The sequence below is a fragment of a genome, unplaced genomic scaffold, assembly GCF_019419815.1.
Source record: "Pyrus x bretschneideri cultivar Hongxiangsu unplaced genomic scaffold, Pyrus_bretschneideri_v1 Contig14, whole genome shotgun sequence".
NCBI classification, from domain to species: Eukaryota; Viridiplantae; Streptophyta; class Magnoliopsida; order Rosales; family Rosaceae; genus Pyrus; species Pyrus x bretschneideri.
In genome coordinates this window covers 840,430-860,707 of record NW_025999435.1, presented here as the reverse complement: position 1 = coordinate 860,707, position 20,278 = coordinate 840,430, and the positions used below count along the sequence as shown (strand labels likewise).

The 20,278-nt window shown below is 36.6% G+C and overlaps 1 protein-coding gene across 2 annotated transcripts; it reads left to right on the top strand.

Moving 5' to 3' along the window:
• The first annotated feature begins 918 nt into the window (after positions 1-918).
• On the top strand, positions 919-17,555 carry LOC125475176 (protein NO VEIN). Of its 2 annotated transcripts, none has more exons than XM_048579572.1 (13): positions 919-1,636; positions 2,375-2,712; positions 3,401-4,064; positions 4,784-4,888; positions 5,477-5,672; positions 6,612-8,386; positions 9,126-9,338; positions 9,671-11,938; positions 13,708-13,817; positions 14,226-14,628; positions 14,716-15,030; positions 15,329-15,586; positions 15,961-17,555. In XM_048579572.1, exons 1-13 carry the CDS (start codon positions 1,160-1,162, stop codon positions 17,083-17,085), a joined length of 8,247 nt encoding a protein of 2,748 aa, XP_048435529.1. In that variant the 5' UTR covers positions 919-1,159; the 3' UTR covers positions 17,086-17,555. The 2 variants fall into 2 exon arrangements, with proteins under 2 accessions (XP_048435529.1, XP_048435530.1); XM_048579573.1 differs by having other exon boundaries at positions 1,510-1,636; positions 2,442-2,712.
• Positions 17,556-20,278: the final 2,723 nt, after the last annotated feature.

Here is a 20,278-nt window from a genome sequence, read left to right as displayed (position 1 = left end):
TCAGGATAGTAGTTAGCTGCCTTAAAACAATGCTTGTGTTAACAAAATGAAGCGGTATTTCAAAATCTACTAGGCGGCGCTAGATAGAAATTTTAAAATAATACTTGTGTTAACAAAATGAAGCGGTATTTAAAGTATATTTTGAAACCGTGTTTGGTAAAACAAAAGGAAAGTGTTTTTTAGAAGTGTTTGGTTAAACAAAAGGAAAGTAGTCGAAGTACCTTCCAACTTGACTAAAGTCACAAAGTTGTATTCTTATGTCTACTCGGAAGACCACGTTATTCGGTATGTATATAAACCCTATTGTGTTGGGTTGGTGAAAGCGGGCTCGTGGCTGGGCCAATACATGGATCCATGCCACTCTCATTTTTAATATTTGCGTTTTTTTTATTTTTTATTTTAATTTTACTAATTATTTACGGATGGAAGAGGGTTCAAACCTATTACATTAATTAAAGGAGAGATCCAAAACATATTACTCTCTCTTAATTATACGTATGACACCCAAATAAGTCGAAACCTTATGCCTATGTACGAAAAATAACTTACATAGAACAAGTTTATTATCATTATGACATCTTAATCTAATAATACATCATCAAGTGGAAAATAAACTTACACAAGGTAATATATATTTTAATCGAGGCGCTATGTGTTCTTAAAAAAGGATGTTATTGACATCCAAAATATATCAAAAACCAAAACTGATAATATATATAAAGGGTAATACTAGGGGGACTAAATTTGGAGAAATTTTTTTAAAAATTAAAGAACATGAAATTTGAAGATTGATTTATTACTTAAACATTGATAAACGTGCTTAATCCTATTAGTGACACGCTATTTAGTTTGCAAATTTAATATCCAAATTACTTACTCGTATATATACGATCCTCTAAAGCGAACGAGGACACAGAGAAAGAACGGCGCTCAACCTAAAACCCCAACAAAACCTCAACTCAGAAACAAAAAGATTTCGCGCCTGCCGTAAAACGCTCTCACCCCAGCGAGTGCAGAGAGAGCGTGGCTAGCCAGCCCCCGTAGTAAAAGCTGCTGCTGGGTCTCCAGTACGAAGCTGGGTGCAAACTCCCTCCAATAATATCCAACTCCACGCACCCACCAAATATTTTCCCTTCTCTTTCTCTGTTTCTTCCTCGCCATGTACGGACGACCTTCTCGCCGCTCCTCCGGCGGCGGACGGGGTCAGCCACCGCAACAACCCCAAAACCCTATGTTCCCCCTCCAAAGCCCCATCAATTCACCATATGTCTATCCCTCCAACCCTGCCTTCATACCCCACAGTGCCTACCAAAACCCTTACCAAACCTTCCCTCCCACTAATTTCCCTATACAAAACCCTAATTTCTCCCTCCAAAACCCTGGCTTCACTCCTCCTCCCCAGCAGGTTTTGAGCTCGGCCGTCTTTCGGCCTCAGAACTCGAGAGATATGCTCGAGAGAATTGACCGCGCAGTGGGGAAGGCTCGCGACGAACTTGCAGCCGCAGGAGAGAACGTCTCCGCGTGGAAGGTCTCGCAGTCGGCCCTTCTGATGCTCAAGGTTGATAGCTGGGATTCTTTGGGGTTTCAGATGCAGCAAGTGCCGTCTCTGAACCGCCTCATGCTCACCGAAGCGAAGGTAATGGTACCCTCTAAGTAATGCTTCATTTGGTTGCTAATAAAGTATCGGAAAAGAGTTGCAATTGATATTGGTAATCCTTCTTTCGTAATTTAAACACTTTGATTGCGTGTTAGGAATATATTGACATTACTCTGTATTGGGGGAAACATACATGATTTGTATTTTGTAATCAACCTCTGAGAAACCACATTAAACAAAGAAAATCATGGATATTAGAGAGACCACATTTGATTGTGGGGTGAAGAATTGGAATTTTGGACCAAAGAGTCGAGAGAACTCTGGGCTTCTTAGATATTTTTTTACTTTACCCTTTCTTTGGCAAAAGTTATCTTGCTTCATCGGATTTTTTTTCAGTAGTTTAAACATAATGGATGTGATTTAATAAATTAATATTTCTGATTGGGGGTGAGAGCAACTAAAAGGCTTGACCTTTTTATTAGCAATTGCAAGGAGATTTGCTATCTATATGCACCGGACATTAGTTGTCCAGGGTGAGTATACATATTCTCTTTTGTTTCGCTCATTTGAATATGAAGTTTCATTTGTAAAGTAAAAGTAATACAATCAAGCACAATGAACATGCAACTATTTATTTTCTCTTGTTTTCTCAGCAACCAAAGAAGCATTTGATACAATATTAAAATTTTGCATCTTTTCCGTATTTTGTCTTATAAGATCTAATGCCTTTATGTATTAAATCCCATCAATCTTTACTTATTTTCTATTGGAATTTAGATAAATGCATTTATCCATTGTTTCGTTGGCGTTCAAACCATTACTTCATTGTATGATATGGAAGTAGCAATCTGCAAGAATGAGAGGATTGAGCAGTTTGAAGAGCTGGGATTGGGCCCTTTGTTGCAACACCCACTTGTTTTGCATTATTTCTCGGTGAAGTCTGATACAACTAAAGTGTTTAAGATAACTAGTAGGGAGATAATATCTCTACTTTCAGAGTTCATGGATACTTCTAACAATAAAAGGTTTAGCCCTGAAGAGATTTTAGATTTCATCGTTAAAAAGCGAGCAGCTGCAAGCAAGGATGATCTTGGAATACGAATTCACAGTGTGGGGTATGTCTCACATTTGTTGCTTCTACTTTATGATTAACAAAGCTGTTTTGTAGATAGATGAGTTGTGATCAGAGAATTACATTGGCAAAGGAAATCTATTTTTTCTTTAGTTCATATGCATTTATAAGATGCTGGACTTACTAGTTTATGAAGCTTTCATGCAGTAAAATTCCTTCTAATATTTGCAAGTGCATGTGGCAGTTAAATTTTTTTCCTTCTGTATTAGGGATGTTGAGTAGGATCTCTTATAGTACTTGCCCGTTCTCTCTTTGAGTCACAGGGATATTTGATGCATGCTTCTGCTGAGGTAATGCATGCTGTTTGTCAATTCTTGCCACTAACTATAAAATCTCTTTGTCATGAATAATATTCAGGATTCACAGACATTTTGATATAAAATAAAATGGCCCAATCTCAAGCATTATGTGTTGACTTTGTTTCTACTTCGTTTGTGGACCTGGATGAAGTAGTTGGTCATTTATAATATATATGAGTCATCACCTCTGTGTGTTTGTGTGTATGTGTGTATCAATCCTAGTTTATTGATGGTTAAATTTGTTAACCATGATTTTAGTTTTCTAAGGGGTTAAGACAGTCTCATGATATTATGTAGTCATCTCATTTATTATTTTTCAATGACGTATGCAAATTTATAATGTCGTAGATTGAAGTTACTTTATGATCACAGGAATTATATTTCGGCCATTCGGAAAGCCAGGAGATTAGAAAAGAAATCTGCGAAGGGATTTGAGGAAAAATTAGATACAAAATGTAGGAAGCGTCCACTTTTCTCCGCACTGAAAAATCAGCTAGATGAACGTTTCAGCACCATTTCTCAGCGTGTTGAATCGTTTTCTTCCATGCATAAGGATTTTCGTGGCAAGCACATTAGATTTGATTCTTCAAGCTCAGAGGATGAAGATAATGAGAATTATTCATCTGAAGATGATTTTGAAAATAATGACCCTGTCACAGGTAGTCAGGTTAACCACTCAGCACAGTCTGTTAAAAGTTCTGACCAAGTGAGCAGCTGTCCTTACCCGTCTGCAATAGAAGAGAGGACACGTCTTGGATTGAGCCAGCTTTCTCCAGCTAGCGGCACCCAAAAGCACAATGAGAGTAGTGGGTCCGTTAGAAAGAAAAGGAAATCTGAAAACATAAACAGTGCAATCTCCATTCCGCACAAATTGCGGAAGAGAGATAAGGTTCAAGATGCCCTTCCTGTGGAAAATGGTAGGGAAACCAATGAGGTCAGCAATTTGCATGAAGATGAACTTTCAGTTGACAATAACTATATGAAGATGTTTATTACAACCTGGAAGGAGGCATGTCGGGAGCACACTGTGGCAGAGGTATGTTCATGCTTTTGTTTTGGTATGTAAACAAATGATTAGATATCACATACCTGCCAATAGTACGGTATCTGTTTATGTAATGTATTTAGTTTGCTATGTATTTTCATTGCTTTTCAGAATTATAATGAACTTGATTTTTATGTGTAACTGATACCATATTCACTAGGTTTCAAAGATTTGAAGAAAACATTGTGCCTGGAAATGTGCTTCATTTTCTGGCTGATATCTTTATAGATTGATATTTTTAGTGAATTGTATTAATGGGGGAAGGTCGTGGATATAAAGGAAATATATTCAGGGAATAACTGGAGGTGTTTGCTGATGTTTCTCATATCCCACCGGTGTTGACAAGGATAAGAAATACATGTCAAATAATTTCAATAAATTGTGTTTCCTTGCATTACAAAAGTTGCACCATGTTCTTTCATTTTTTATTCCTTTGCTGTTTTAACTTAGCCTTATTATGAGTGCTATAAGTAACAGAGTTTTAAAAGTATTGATGTTTCTCATATCCCACGGGTGTTGACAAGGATAAGAAATACATGTCAAATAATTCCAATACATTGTGTTTCCTTGCATTACAAAAGTTGCACCACGTTCTTTCATTTTTTATTCCTTCGCTGTTTTAACTTATTACGAGTGCTATAAGTATCAGGGTTCTTTCATTTTTTATTCTACAAAATTCGGTTTCACAAAATATCTTTTGTTTCTTGTAGGTACTTGATAGAATGCTGCTGTATAATAATACTAAAGCTCAGAAGAGAAAGAAAATCAAGTCAATGTTTTCCTTAGATCCATTAATTGGATTGCTAAATGTTGCTGTAAGTCATTGTGGCCTGTTTAATTATCAGCTTATTAGTTTCACATGTAGTATTTTATTGTTTTGCAGATTTTTTATTATTGACTTCCTGAGGATATTAAAGTATGGAGATGCATATATGTTTTTGTTATGTTTGTGTGTTTTGGTGTTTTAACTCTTGTATTACATATTTTAGTGTACTTCATGTGGTTCCTTTTGCTTTTAGTTTTTCTATCATGGGTTCAATACATTTAATTACCTTGAATGCTTTAAGGTAAGATTCAGCTAAGGCCTTGTATATAAGATAAGAGAAGGTCATACCTGAGAGTATGGGTAGTCTACAAGAAAAGAACACAAAGTAGCTTATAATGGTTTTTAAAATTGTTGTTATGCTTATAGATGGCATATTATAGGCCTGTATATTAGGTTAAGATCATTCTTTATATCTGAAAATTTTCAAAAAAATTACTCTGGAAGGTTTTCAATTTGTCTTATGTGTGTTTCTTTCAGTTTTCCACAGGTTTGCTGTGGAAGTTTTATTTTGTATTGTGATAACCAGTGAAATCCTTTATTGTTTATGATCACTCACATTGTCATTTCTATGTTGCAGGTCTCGTCTATCAAATGTGGAATGTGGGACAGCATGTATGATACATTCCAAACTGTCAGTCAATATGAGTTAACTGGCAGTCTTACTGATAACTGTCCTGAATATGTGAGCATAGATGTTGAACCAATTACTAAAGATGAACAAAAAATGAAGGATCCGCCGGTCATCACTGAACATATTGTTGAGCATATGCAGAGTAAGTGATGGTTATTTTAATTTTTTTGAAACAGAAGAAGCATAATGATGCAGGACAAAAGGATTATGGGAAAATATGAGTACAGGATAGAAACTACTAGCATCATGGGTTTCTCTGAATCACTCGTAGAGGCCTTGGGCATAACAACTAGGGTTAGAATCACACTAACCTAGAGAGGAGAAAAACTCCATCGATCTTATTCAATTATTCATTACTATCTAAAGAGAATTACAATGATGCAACTTATAACAAACCTAAACCTAATTGAACAAGAAATAACCCAATTCTTTAGAAAGCGGAAATAATAACCGGATCCTTGTAGATCAAGGAAATTTAAAGACTAATGGGCCTGCTGGAACCATAAATCGACAACTTTTATTTTAAAACCCTAGCACTAAAATACTAAAACACCCTTGACCCATATGACTGACCTTCTTCACATGATAATTTCATGTTGACTAACATAGAATGGGGGTTTCTTCTATTTTCTGACTTCCCTTGGATTTACCAACACATTTGGAATCATTCTAAATCCAATACCTGAAAAACCAGGAAATAGAAAACCATTCTTGATAACCCATCTTTCAGACTTTCCCTATTTGAAGTTAGTAAACAAGCCATTAATAGTGAAGAAAACATTAATTACAATTCGTGGACAAGGAGTCCTCATCAATAACATCACTAATACATACAAGTACAACATAAATCCCAGAAGCACAAAGAAACTGTGGTGAACTCTAGATAGAGTGAAAACAACAAAGAAATCTTCAACCACCTGTAATCCTGGTTAGAAGAAATAGATAATTCTTTGAATTCCCAAGTATTTTTTGTTAACTTCTTATAATAAGATAATATCTCGTCTTTCTCTGTTCCCTCATTTTTTTATGTTTCTCTTTGAAACTTGTATGCCTTATGGTGTTCTGTAATTAAATTTCACAGGTGTTTCTGTTGAGGACATAATCAGAAAAATTACCTTGTATTTTGAGAGTGATCAAGGAAGGCATAACAATAGTCAATCACTTCAGGAGAATATATTTATCTTCTTGAGAAAGCTTTGTGATTGCGAGCTTTGGCTAGTCAAAGAATTTGGTGTCAAGGAATTTAAATCCCTTGGTTATGGGGAGTTTTTTATGTTCTTAGAGAAACATGCTTGTCTACTGCCACATGAGCTGTGCAAGTTCCTGACCGGTGACGTAACTGGGAAGTGTCCTTTGGAGGTTTGCTTGCTCCAACACCATTTGGTTGTTTTAGTATCTCAAGCTTTGAATAGCTTATGGGAGGATGAAAACATTACTAAAGAAAAAATATTACTGCTGCTTAGGAAGCAGTTCCCATTGGTTAGTTTCACAACTATCGAAAATGGTTCAGTGGAAGATTTCTTAAGTATAGTGGGAAAGCATAAAAATGCTGCGATTTCCAAATGTGTTCTATTTTCGATGGCACTATGTGGAACTAGTTATGCTAGACAGTCATCAGCACAGATGGAGAATGTCCTATGGAACAGCACTTTAATCAATACTGACAGTGGCCAGAAAGCAAAGCCTTATGCATCTGTTACATCCAAGGATGCAATTGAAGTCTTACTTAGGGCACCAATGATGTCAGATTTAAACTTATGGTCACATTGGGACCTTTTGTTTGCTCCCTCTCTTGGTCCTCTTTTACCATGGCTGTTGAAGGAAGTCAACACGGATGAACTTTTGTGTTTGGTGACAAGAGATGGACAACTGATTCGGTTAGATCATTCAGCAACTGTTGATTCATTCTTGGAAGCTGCACTTCAAGGATCCTCTTTTCAAACAGCAGTGAAAATGCTATCTCTATTTTCACTAGTTGGGGGAGAAAAACATGTTCCTGTCTCCCTTCTGAAAATTCATATACAACATGCATTTGAAGTAATCCTGAAGAATTATTTAGATGGTTTGGAAGTACATGACAATAATAATTCTTTTAATTATGGAGAACCACTGTCTAGACAAGAAATTGTTGGTGAAGTTGCTGCTGGTAAATTGTGTAGTAAATTACACAGTGACTTAAGCAAGATAAATAGTGCAACGCCTGTTATATCAAGATTTGTCCTTGAATGTCTTGGGTACCTACCTGCTGAGTTTCGTGATTTTTCTGCTGATATATTGCTTTCTGGGATACAATCTGTTGTCAAACATGCTCCTTCAGCCATTCTGGGTGAATGTATCAAGTCAGAACAGCGTCTCATGCTTCATGAAGTTGGGTTGTCTCTTGGTATAGTTGAGTGGATTACTGATTACTATGAATTTTGTTCCAATGATGCTACTGACTTGTCCATATCTGCAGATTCACGTATGAATTCTGTTAGTTATGAAACAGGGTCAAGCTCAATGATTGTGCAAGATGTGTCAGGTAAGTTTTCTGCTTCTGAACAGAGCATGGGTGCATCTGGTAGGTCAGATGAGCAGACAGGTGGATGTACTGGTATCTGTATGAAGATTGATAGCGCAGAAGCTTCTGATGCTAGAAATGGATATTGTTCCACACAAAGTTCTGCGGAGCTTAATAAACATGAAGATGCAGCCCAGGTAATTGAGTCAATCCGGAGAGATGAATTCGGTCTTGATTCAAGCCTACAAAGTGTTGAAAGTATCATGCTAAAAAAGCAGCATGCTCGCTTAGGGAGAGCTCTTCATTGTCTTTCACAGGAATTGTATTCTCAGGATTCACACTTTCTTCTTGAGCTGGTAAGGGTGCCCTCTCTCTCTCTCTCTCTCTCTCTGTGTCTTTTTCCCCCTTTCATTGTGCTTAGTGCAGTCATCTGCTCAATTATGTGATGTTTTCCTCCTTTTTACTATCTTTTTGGTGTCCCCTCTTTCATTTACATTTACCGTCTAAATTCTTGGTCTTGTCATATAATTTTTTCCTCTTTCATTTATGGTATAAATGCCTGTTCTTGTTATATACTTTTTTTTTTCATGTAATTTCTGGACATTCTCTTGGATTCTGATTAATAAATGAACTCTGCTAAGATTTGTACGGCTTTCTGGGTTTACTGACTAGTGGTTACATTTGTATTTATACATATAGAAATCTTCGTAAACAGCCTGACATGTTAAGTGGTCAACTTTATTATTTGTTTATAGCGTGGTGCCAGGTTGATAGTTTGAAAAACATAACTATGCATATTTATATATTTATTTATATTTTGTTTTGTTGCCTGATGCCCCTGATACATATGTTGTTATGCAGGGCTTAGAATTCTCAGCGTAGGACATACTCTCAACACCTTTCATTTATAAAATTTCTCCTACAACAACATATTGTCAAATACTATTTCAAATTTAGATTTTGTATGATCTTTATATGTTTGATACTATAGTTGAGTCTGAAGTTGAAAACAAGCCTTTGATAAGCTAGTGATGTTTTAATACAATTTTATACATCTAATTATTGTACGTATTTATTCTTTTATTGTTGTCTCAGGTTCAAAATGCTGATGATAATACCTACCCAACAAATGTAGAACCAACTCTAACATTTATTCTTCAAGAATCAAGTATTATTGTTTTAAACAATGAGCTAGGATTCTCTTCCCAGAACATTAGAGCACTTTGTGACGTTGGAAGTTCCACCAAGAAAGGATCTAATGCTGGATATATAGGGCAGAAGGGCATTGGTTTCAAATCAGTATTTCGGGTACGTTGTGAAAACACTGCAGTTGTCACTCTCTCTCTCTCTCTCTCTCTCTCTCTCTCTCTCATGTCAAGCCACACCTATTCTTTTTTGATTGTTTGCTGCATTAAGTGAAGTACCTTGTACAGGTTTACTATCATTTGAATTTCTAACAAGCCTTATTATAGGAACTATGGATTATATGTTTTACTGCTGCTATGAATTATTTATTATTTTTGTTAATCAAACTCTCAGCTTCATTCCGTGTTTGGAGGAGACTTGCTCCACTGGATCCATAATGGTCCAGAAAGATATTGATAATATGCCTTCATTTATATGCTTGCATTTATCTGCAGGTCACAGATGCTCCAGAAATTCATTCCAATGGGTTCCATATCAAATTTGATATAAGTGAGGGTCAGATCGGGTTTGTTTTGCCAACAGTTGTACCTCCCTGCAGTATTGACTTGTTTAGTAGGCTTGCTTCTGGTGGCAGTGATCAATCTGACCGTGACTGCTGGAACACTTGCATTGTTCTTCCTTTCAAATCAAAGTTATCAGATGCAACTGTCATGAAAAACATTATAAATATGTTTTCAGATCTTCATCCATCTTTATTACTCTTTCTGCACCGCCTCCAGTGTATCAAGTTCAGAAACTTGCTCGATGATTCACTTACTGTCATGAGAAAAGAAATTGTGGGAGATGGTATCGTTAAGGTTTCACATGGGAAAGAAAAAATGACATGGTTTGTAGTATCTAAAAAATTGCAAGCAGAATTTGTTCGTAGTGATGTACAAAAAACAGAGATCTCGATAGCATTGACTTTGAAGGAATCCGATAGTGGCGATTATAGTCCAGATTTACGCCAACACCCGGTTTTTGCATTTCTTCCTCTAAGAACTTATGGCCTGAAATTTATTCTGCAGGGTGATTTTGCCATTACTTCATCTAGAGAGGAAGTGGATGGAGATAGTCCCTGGAACCAGTGGCTATTGTCCGAATTTCCAGGTTTGTTTATCAATGTAGAGAGATCTTTTTGTGCTCTTCCATGTTTTAGAGAGAATCCAGGCAGAGCTGTGGCAGCTTATATGTCCTTTGTTCCGCTTGTCGGGGAGGTGCATGGCTTCTTTTCTTCTCTTCCTCGATTGATTATTTCTAAATTACGTATGTCAAATTGCTTACTTCTAGAAGGAGGAAACAATGAATGGGTTCCTCCTTGCAAAGTCCTAAGAGGTTGGAATGAACGTGCTCATTCACTTCTTCCTGACAGTTTACTACGTGAACATCTTGGCCTTGGGTTCTTGGATAAAAATATTGTGCTGTCAGACCAACTTGCAAGTGCACTAGGTATTGCAGAGTATGGGCCCAAAGTTCTTCTTCAAGTTATGGTCTCTTTATGCCATAAACATAATGATCTCAAATCAATGGGGTTTGGTTGGCTGGCCTTTTGGCTAAGTGAACTTTATGCAATGTTTTTCAGTTCATCTGTGGAAGCTTCATTTGACTCTAGAATTCAAATGGATGTCATAGAAAACCTTCGAAAAATTCCATTCATTCCTCTTTCAAATGGTACTTACAGTGCAATAGATGAAGGCCCAATTTGGTTACATTTTGATGCCTCATGCACTGAGCTTGAAGCTCAGCACGGACTTGAGTCCTTTCCACACTTATATGCAAAACTTCGGACCGTAAATCCTGCCCTCCTTTCTACAGTGTCTGCAGATATGTCATCCATGGATGTGACGACAGTTGAAAAACTCACATGTATGCTTTTCCGAATTGGTGTCCAGAAGTTGTCTACACACGAAATTGTCAAAGTGCACATCCTGCCAGCTATGTCTGACGATAGAATAATGGATAGGGATAAGAATTTGATGATTGAATATCTCTGCTTTGTTATGCTCCACCTACAGTCTAGCTGCTCCGATTGTCATGTTGAAAGGGAATATATAATCTCTGAAATACGGGATAAAGCTTACATATCAACAAGTCATGGCTTTAAACGACCTTCTGAGGTATCAATTCATTTCAGTCAAGAATTTGGTAATCCCGTGGACATAAAGAAGTTGATTAATATGGCGGATATGAAGTGGCATGAGGTTGACATCTCCTATTTGAGACATCCTGTCGCAAAGTCACTCCCATGTGAACTGGAGAAGTGGAGGCAATTTTTCCAGCAAATTGGGATAATGGATTTCGTCAAAGTAGTTCAAGTTGAGAAGGGAATAGCTGATATTTCAGATGGAGTAGTTAAGAATTTGATATGGGATAAGGACTTAATTTCCCTTAGGTCAAACATCACAGATTGGGAGTCCCCTGAATTGGTTGACTTATTGTCAGTATTAGCCAGAGATGGCAACAAAAGAGGTTGTGAATATCTTTTAGAGGTTCTTGATACTTTGTGGGATGATTGTTATAGTGAAAAAACTACTGGTTATTGTGCTTCTAACTCTGAAGCCGACAGAAGGCCCTTCAAATCTTCATTTATAAGTAGCATCTGTGATGTGCAGTGGGTAGCATCAGCGATGGATGATGTGCTTCACTATCCTAAACATTTATATCATGACTGTGATGCAGTGCGTTTGACTTTGGGGGCATCTGCTCCTTTTGCGATTCCAAAGGTTAGTTTGGTACCTGCATACAAAATTCCCCATTTTTTACTCCGAAGGGAAAAGGTTGTGACCTTTTTTATTTCTTTTCTACATGTTTTGTCTTTTTTTCTGCATGTTAAATTACTTCCCGATTTTTCCTAACAGTTTGAATGGTATCAATAAAGCTTATATAACTTCACATCACATTGGTGGGAGAATATTTGTAGGTATCCGCTGATGAATGATTGTAAATAATTCTGTGAAAATCTGTGTGGGGAAATTAATATATGTCCAACTTTGACTTCTTGTGATATTTATATTTTGGATTTCTTCTACACAATTATTTATAAGTCTAAATTTATTTTCTATCTTCTAATATATTTTTTTTTCTCTAATCGTATTTTAATTATCTAATATGACATGCTTTTCATAATCTCTAGGATTCAAAATTTAGCTTCAAGATTTTAATTATGTGAATTAGTTGAATATTGGTGTTAATGGTTGGTGACATCATTATATTATTATGATTCGATTTGATAAGCCTGTCTGTTCTCTTTCATGTTTAATGTTCTCTTGTCCATAGAAGTATAAATGAAAGTTTGTCGCTTCATAAAACAATTCATAATAAGACAAAAGGATATTATGATGCTACATCTACGAAGAAGAAGTTTTCTATTGTAGTTAAGAAATTAATTAACATTATTTATACGGTGTTGCTGTTTGGACGCTGTGCTTCCTTAATAATTCCCCCACCGCCTCTCTGTTCACCTACTAATTCATATCCAACTGTTTACATGTGCAAAATGAAGAAAAAGCCACAAAATCAAGAAACGATTTAAAATGGGAGGATTATGTTGGGATTATTAACCTCACTTGACTAAGATGGCCTGGGTGTTGCCATTATTTACCTCAAAACTCGCTAATGCAACACCCAGGCCATCTTCATCAAAGCAAAACCTCTCTTGAATCCAATCCTCCCTTTTTAAATGGTTTGTTGATTTTCTGGCCATTTTCTTCATACGTGGTGACATCTGAGGGTTAAGATTTATGATTCTGTCAAAGTCATGGGGATTTTGGGTTCTGGAATGTGGTTATTCATTTTTTTATTGAGCCAACCAGGGTCAAGTGAAGCACAGTTGTTCAGTATTTTACCACCGAATAATTATGGTGTATCTAATGCTAATTTTTCGAACAAACTCAACTCCAAGTCTTATTTGTTCCACAATCAGCTCTGGTTCCTTCCCATGTGAAGCAGTCTGCGGTGGTCATTTGATTCTTATAGTGATGTTCCAGAACCTTTTGTTTTTTTTTTTTTTTTAGAAAATGTGGCTTAGATTTTGGTACCTATATTGGAATGAACCTTTTTTTTCAAGAGAAAACTCGACGGTACAAGGTGAAAATTTATTAAATTAAAAAAATGAAATTACACCTAATTAAAGATATTAGAATTTATTATATGTTTAGAATTTGGAGATGGCTGCATCTTTTGATTACAGGTCTATATTATTACCAATTTTGAAAAAAGAAAAAAAATATGATAGCTCTAGATTCCAATCCTCTTTAGCAATCCCTATTGTTTACATTATGAAATGAGCAATGCACCTCAAGAATATTTTGCATATGTTGTTTCTGGAAGGCGTAGTGGCATACTTTTCGATTGCTCTATGTTCTATAACATGGATGTGAGACAATGCTATACTGTGGATATAATAACTACAATTTCAGCTGTACAAAATCTTAAATATTGTTTGAAGTTTCTTGATCCGTGTGCTCCATTTTTTTTTATTCTTTTGAAACAGGCGAGAAGTGAGAATTTCGTACGTGATATTGGCTTTAAGACAATAGTTTCTCTTGACGATGCTCTGGAGGTCTTGAAGTTATGGAGGCGTGAAAATGAATTCCAGGCCAGGTATGATTATGATTTTCCCTCCATCATGATTGACCTCATTTTATCCAGGAGGGATATTGTTAGCTTTTATTTCTTATATCTTACGCTAAATGTTTTGGTTTCACCAATTTTGTGAATACTATTACCAAAGAAATTTAAGTGCTTAAACCTAGAGCATTTCCTCTACAGTATCATTTGCTTTTATAGGCATTAGATCCACATAATCGGGAGGTAATTTTAAGCAATGTTCTTATAGGGAGATATATGTCCCTTCAAAATCACAACCTTAAGCAATGCTCGACACAAAACATATATGTATATGTACGCTTTACTCTTATTGTATTTGTTTAATTTTGCACGGTCTGCAAAAATTTTGCATCTTAAAAAAAAATTGCACACTTTATAGTCAGCCTTTCTTTTGTCTTCCAGCCTAGGGCAAATGTTGAAATTTTACACATTAATCTGGAATGAAATGGCTGCTTCAACGGAGAAAATTACAGAGGTTTTCCATTCAGGACCTTCCATATTTATTCCTTATGCATCTAGCTTCAGGCACGAGGATGTGGTATCTGGTACATTGTTGTCCCCTGCAGAAGTATACTGGCATGATTCCACATCGTTTGTAGACCAAATCAGAGAAATTCATCGTCAGTGCAGCTCAGCAGGTGTTACTCATGGCCCATTGATTAAGACGCTTTGCAATTTCTACCCAGGCCTTCATGACTTCTTTGTGAACGTCTGTGGAGTACATGAGACCCCTCCTCTCCGAAGCTACCTTCAGATTTTGCTTCATTTATCAAATGTTGCTTTGCCTTCACAAGCAGCTAGTGCAGTAAGTACTAAGTAACCAAGTTTAGAGAAATATGACAATGAATGCAAGCTGCAGGGTGATCTAAGTGTTTTGTGTTGCTTGTGTCAGGTTTTTCAAGTTTTCCTGAAGTGGACTGATGGATTAAAATCAGGATTGAGTGCTGAGGATGTTCTTTATTTGAAAGATTCGCTTACAAAGATTGAATGTACGGTGCTTCCTACTTTACAAGATAAGTGGGTTTCTCTACATCCGTCATTTGGTCTTGTGTGCTGGTGTGATGATAAGAAATTAAGCAAGCAGTTTAAGCACTTGGATGGCATTGATTTTCTATACTTGGGTGAACTGAGTAAAGATGATGAAGAGATGCTATGTACGAAAGTGTCCATCCTCATGCAGACTTTAGGGATTCCTGCTCTTTCAGAGGTAAGATTAAGATATGTCTTTATGTGCGCGGAGCTGAGATGTCTCTATTTGTTCACAAACATGCACATGTCAAGTGATCATGTGTATGAAACATAAGCAACATGTTTGAGTTATAAATGGAATTCAATAAGTCATAATAATCTCTAAAGTTGCTATGCATTATTATGCCACATTAAATTGAACAATGCATTGTATTACAAAATCAGGGTTATTAGTTTGAAAAAGAAAATGGAAAACTAAATTATGGAAATTAACTCATGCACCTAAAACTTCCCCATACCTTCTCGTTTACATGCAGGTTGTAACTCGTGAGGCAATATATTCTGGTAATGAAGACTCTAGCTTTAAAGCTGCATTGCTGGATTGGGCTCTTCCATATGCTCAGCGGTACGTACATGGTGTGCACCCGGATAAATATTCTCAACTCAAGCAGTCTGAATTTGAGATGCTGAACTGTTTGCAAGTAGTAGTTGTTGAAAAGCTGTTTTACCGGAATGTTATAAAGGGTACTGGAAGCGAATCCAAGAAGCAAGTTGAATGTAGTTGCCTTCTGACGGTATGTTATTTCATCCTTCATTGAATGTGAATGCCTGCTGTTTGTGTTTCATAATGCTCCTATTATACTTCAAACTGATTTAGACTTTACCTGGAACCACAATATACTTACATCCTTCTGAAATACAAGGATTTAGTATGTGAAACATCTTATGCAGGTTACGTGACACCATCGTCCAACTTTGTTCTGGTAAAAGAGAGAATATAAATTATGCATCCCCTAAAAGTTCCTCCTTTTAATCAACTTCTCTTATTGAATGGTGTTTCTCATAGTTTTATGATTCCGGAAGATATTTCTACCAAGAATTTGGTGTGATGAGTACTTGCAATTTTTCTCACTTTCATACACTTAATCGTTTCATTTCACAAATACAGGGTAGCATTTTGTATACGACCCAAGAGTCGGATTCTCACGCATTATTTCTGGAGCTTTCTCGTTTATTTTTTAATGGAAGTCCTGAACTGCACTTGGCAAATTTCCTTCATATGATCACAACCATGGCAGAGTCAGGTTCAAATGAGGAGCAGACAGAGTTTTTCATCTTAAATAGCCAAAAGGTGCCAAAGCTTCCTGATGGTGAATCTGTTTGGACCTTGTCTTCTGTGCATTCCTTAACGAGGAGTGATAAACCACTGCAGACAAGTTCTATTTCAACAGAAGTAAATGAACAAAGCAGTTCGAAATCCAAAAGCAAAGCAGCAACCTGGCCTCCTGTTGATTGGAAAACTGCACCAGGGTTTGGTTATGCTCGTGCAAATGGTTTTAAGACGCAGGCACCAGGTTCACAGCCTAACACGGCTGTACAAAATAAATTGGGTGATGATTCTGAAGGTATCTGCAGACAAACAGATAATTTGACACCTGTTTCAGTTGACACTAATTGGACAATTGAACATTGTTCAGCAACGTCAGTAGCTTTAGTTTTGCCAGACTCCAATCGTCTGCAAGAAAATTGTGGTGAGGCTGGCAATGAGGCTGACTTGGCAATGCATATCCAGTTTGATCCTAGTAGTTTTGGTCTTGTGTCTGATGCTCCTGACTTTGGTTCATCTAATTTTAGCAGTAGAGATCGGCTTAGATTTGGTACACCCAATTCAACACAAGCAATTTTAACTGGGCGGCTAGGTGAGCTTGTAGCTTTTAAATTTTTTGTTGACAAAGCTGGCGAGGCAGTTGTTAAATGGGTTAATGAACACAACGAAACTGGGCTACCATATGATATCGTTCTGGGAGAGAAGAAAAATAGTGGAGAGTACATTGAAGTTAAAACAACCAAGTCTACAAGAAAAGACTGGTTTGAAATATCGATGAGAGAGTTGCAATTTGCGGTTGAGAAAGGTGAAGCTTTCAGTATTGCACATGTCGTTTTATTGGATAATAATGTTGCAAGGGTCTCAATATTCAACAATCTTGCAAAATTGTGCCAGCTTCACAAACTACGTTTGGCTGTCTTGATGCCTGAGCAACAGAAGGAATTTTCCATTGTGTCCCAGTCCTGAAAGGTGCTTCATGTGGTCTCTTCTGCATGCCCAATTGGCCTATCTCAGTTGATGTGGCAGCGGATGATCTTCTTATTTAATCGGATTTTATCACATCTAATTGGAAAGCCATAGGCCAGTTAATTTCCAAGCAAAAGTTGACTTTTGGGTGAAAATTGTGCTGGAATTGAACATGCCGGGAACTGTTCGTTCAAATTTTTTATCTGTGTAGTTACTGCTGTCAGCTGGGATTCTTCATATTTATTCGAACAATTCAGTCCCCTTCATTGATTTTAATAGGAGTGAGAATGACCTCTCCTCTATGATGTCTGTATGTACAATGGATAGGAATTGTCTCTGGCAACAATGTATATATTTACAGAATTTACTTGGTTTTTTTAACCAGATGACAGTTGCTTATCAAAGATTTTGTACAGTTTTTTTACCACAGTAAAGAAAGTTGAGGACTTCAAGTTCTGCATTTTAGGTTATCAATGTTCTTCTTTCCAGTTTTTTACGTGCTTTCGAGGATCATATACGAGACGTTTTCTCTCCGCAAGAACGCGCTGTTGTTCGACCACCTTGTTATTTTGGTTGGCATTCTTTTCCAGTTCCTTTCATACTAGAACACAAGCTGCGCCTTACTCGAACATAATTTGAGTTTTGGAGATGAGTGGAGTTGAATTTTTAAGAAACGTAATTTTTTTAATCGGAGAAGAAGAAAAACAACTAAAGCATGTAGTTGTGTGCTACACACACCCATCTCGGGATAAATATTTCAATGCGCAGGGAACACGGCTCTGTATACTTGGTGTACTAGGCTGTGTTCCTTAAAAGGTTCTTGGTAAATCCATGAAAGCAACATTGGGATGCAGTCAAGTGGATTTTGCGTTACTTAAAAGGTTCTTGGCGACAAGTGATCATGTTTGAGAAGCAAAAAGAAAATGCAGGGATATGTGGATGCCGATTATGCAGGGGACTTGAACAAGAGAATGTCAACTTTTGGTTATGTCTTTACATGTGCAGGAGGACCAATTGGAGGGCACTACTGCAACCAATTACAACTTTGTTGACCACAGAGGCAAAGTACATTGCTTTGGGTGAAGCTGGAAATGAAGCAATTTGGCTTAGTGGCTGGGTAAGCCAAATAGAATCACTCAGGATTATGTGAAGCTGAAATGTGACAGCTAAAGTGTTCACTTGGCAAAGAATCAAGTTTTTCATGAAAGATAACAACACATTGAAGCAAGGTATCACAAAATCAGAGATTTGGTGGAGTCTGAGGAGATTTGGTTGAAAAGGTTCACACAGACGACAATGCCTTAGACTTCCTTAAGAAGATAGTGTCAGCTAATAAGTTCAAGCATTGCTTGAACTTATCAACCTCATTGATTGATTAAGTAGAGCACCTCCTCACTTGAGGTGGCATGAGTCAAGAAGAAGATTGTCAAGGTGAAGGTTCTTGAAGATTTGCAGAGCTGCTTCAAGAAGGTTTGAATATACTTTGGGATGCAACAATCAAGACTTGGTGTGACTCACCAAGGTGGAGATTGTTAAGATTTTGGCTCGTCAAAGTTAGTGTCCCATTTTGTTTAGGATTGTGTAGGGAAAATAAAAGGTACACCGATTCTTCTTTGAAAAGAACTAGGTAAGAATCTTAGTTTCCTTAATCAATTAGATTAAGAATTCTAGAAGATAATTTGAATTCCTAGTCTATTTAGAATAGGAAACATAATCTGGAAAAATGGCATGTGAGCCGCACATTATACTTAAATTAGGGTACGACAAGGCTAGAATAATGTGTGAAAAAGCTAGAGACAATCAAGATAGTTTAAAGGCGATTAGTTTTAAGAGTGTTTGCAAAAGTATTGTAACTCTATTATTAATCAAGGAAGCCGTGATTTCTCTACCCAGAGAAATCACAACTGGACGTAGGCAAAAGTTCTGATAAACTAGTATAAATCTTGTGTTTCTGATTTTCTCTATTTTGCTAAGTTTTTGTCTATTGCTAGATACATCAAAGAGCGAGATCCAGAGAGAGTCAGAATCATAACACAAAGTTGATAGTGCAATGAGTTAACGGGTCCTTTGTCTAACGCTGCCTAGCTTATGGTCAATAAATCTTTCTTGTTTTAGGAGATGCGTGATGCTAGAAAGACCATTTCCTTAAACCATATTTTGTAAACCATATCATGTAATTAATAATTAAAGAATTTTATCTACAAATATGGTCCAATCATTTCTTAGTACTTTTAACTGTCACATCACGTGATTTGATCACATGGACGACAATGTCGTAGAGTTCCTTATGAAGATAGTGCCAAACAATAAGTTCATACATTGCTTGAACTTATCAATCTCATTGATTGATTAAGGTAGAGCACCTCCTCACTTGAGATAGAATAAGAAAGAAGAAGATTGTTAAGGTGAAGATTCTTGAAGATTTGCAGAGCTACTTCAAGAAGGTTCGAAGATACCTTGGGATGCAACAGTCAAGACTTGGTTTGACTCACTAAGGTGGAGATTGTTAGGATTTTGGCTCGTCAAGTTAGTGTCTTATTTTGTTTAGGATTGTGTAGGTAAAGTAAGGGGTGCACCGTTTCTTCTCCTAAAAGAACTAGGAAGGAATCTTAGTTTCCTTGTTCAATTAGATTAGGAATCCTATAAGATAATTTGAAAATTGAAAGAAAGTGTACTTTGTCCATTTAGAATGCAAACCATAATATGGAACAATGGCATGTGAACCGCACCTTATACTTATAAATAGGGTGCGGCAAGGTTGGAATAATGTGTGAAAAACCCAAAGACAATGAAAGAGCAAGATCCAGAAGGGGTTAGAATTATAACACAAAGTTATAGTGCAATGAGTTAACGGGTCCTTTATCTAACGCTGACCAGCTCTTGACCAATAAATCTTTCTTGTTTTAGAAGATGCGTGAAGCTAAAAAAACCATTTCTTTAAATCATATTTTGTAAATCATATCATGTGATTCATAATTAAATAATTTAACATACAATTATGGTCCAAATATTTCCTTATATTTTTGAAAAATTATCAAAAATATTCATTTGTTAACTGTCACATTATGTGATTTGATAATAAATCTTGTCTTCACCCATCATTTCCAAGTCTAAAAGTTTGGAGCATCAACAAAATAAATAGGAAAAGGTCCTCGCCAGATCCTTTTCTTAGGGATATTAGAGATTTCGTGAT

Bases quoted from the DNA above. Each gene is read 5' to 3' on its own strand.
- LOC125475176 (XM_048579572.1), top strand. From the start codon at position 1,160: ATGTACGGACGACCTTCTCGCCGCTCCTCCGGCGGCGGACGGGGTCAG. The intron at 11,939-13,707 runs GTTAGTTTGGTA...CTTTTGAAACAG, and splicing joins CTCCTTTTGCGATTCCAAAG to GCGAGAAGTGAGAATTTCGT. The intron at 15,587-15,960 runs GTATGTTATTTC...TCACAAATACAG, and splicing joins AATGTAGTTGCCTTCTGACG to GGTAGCATTTTGTATACGAC.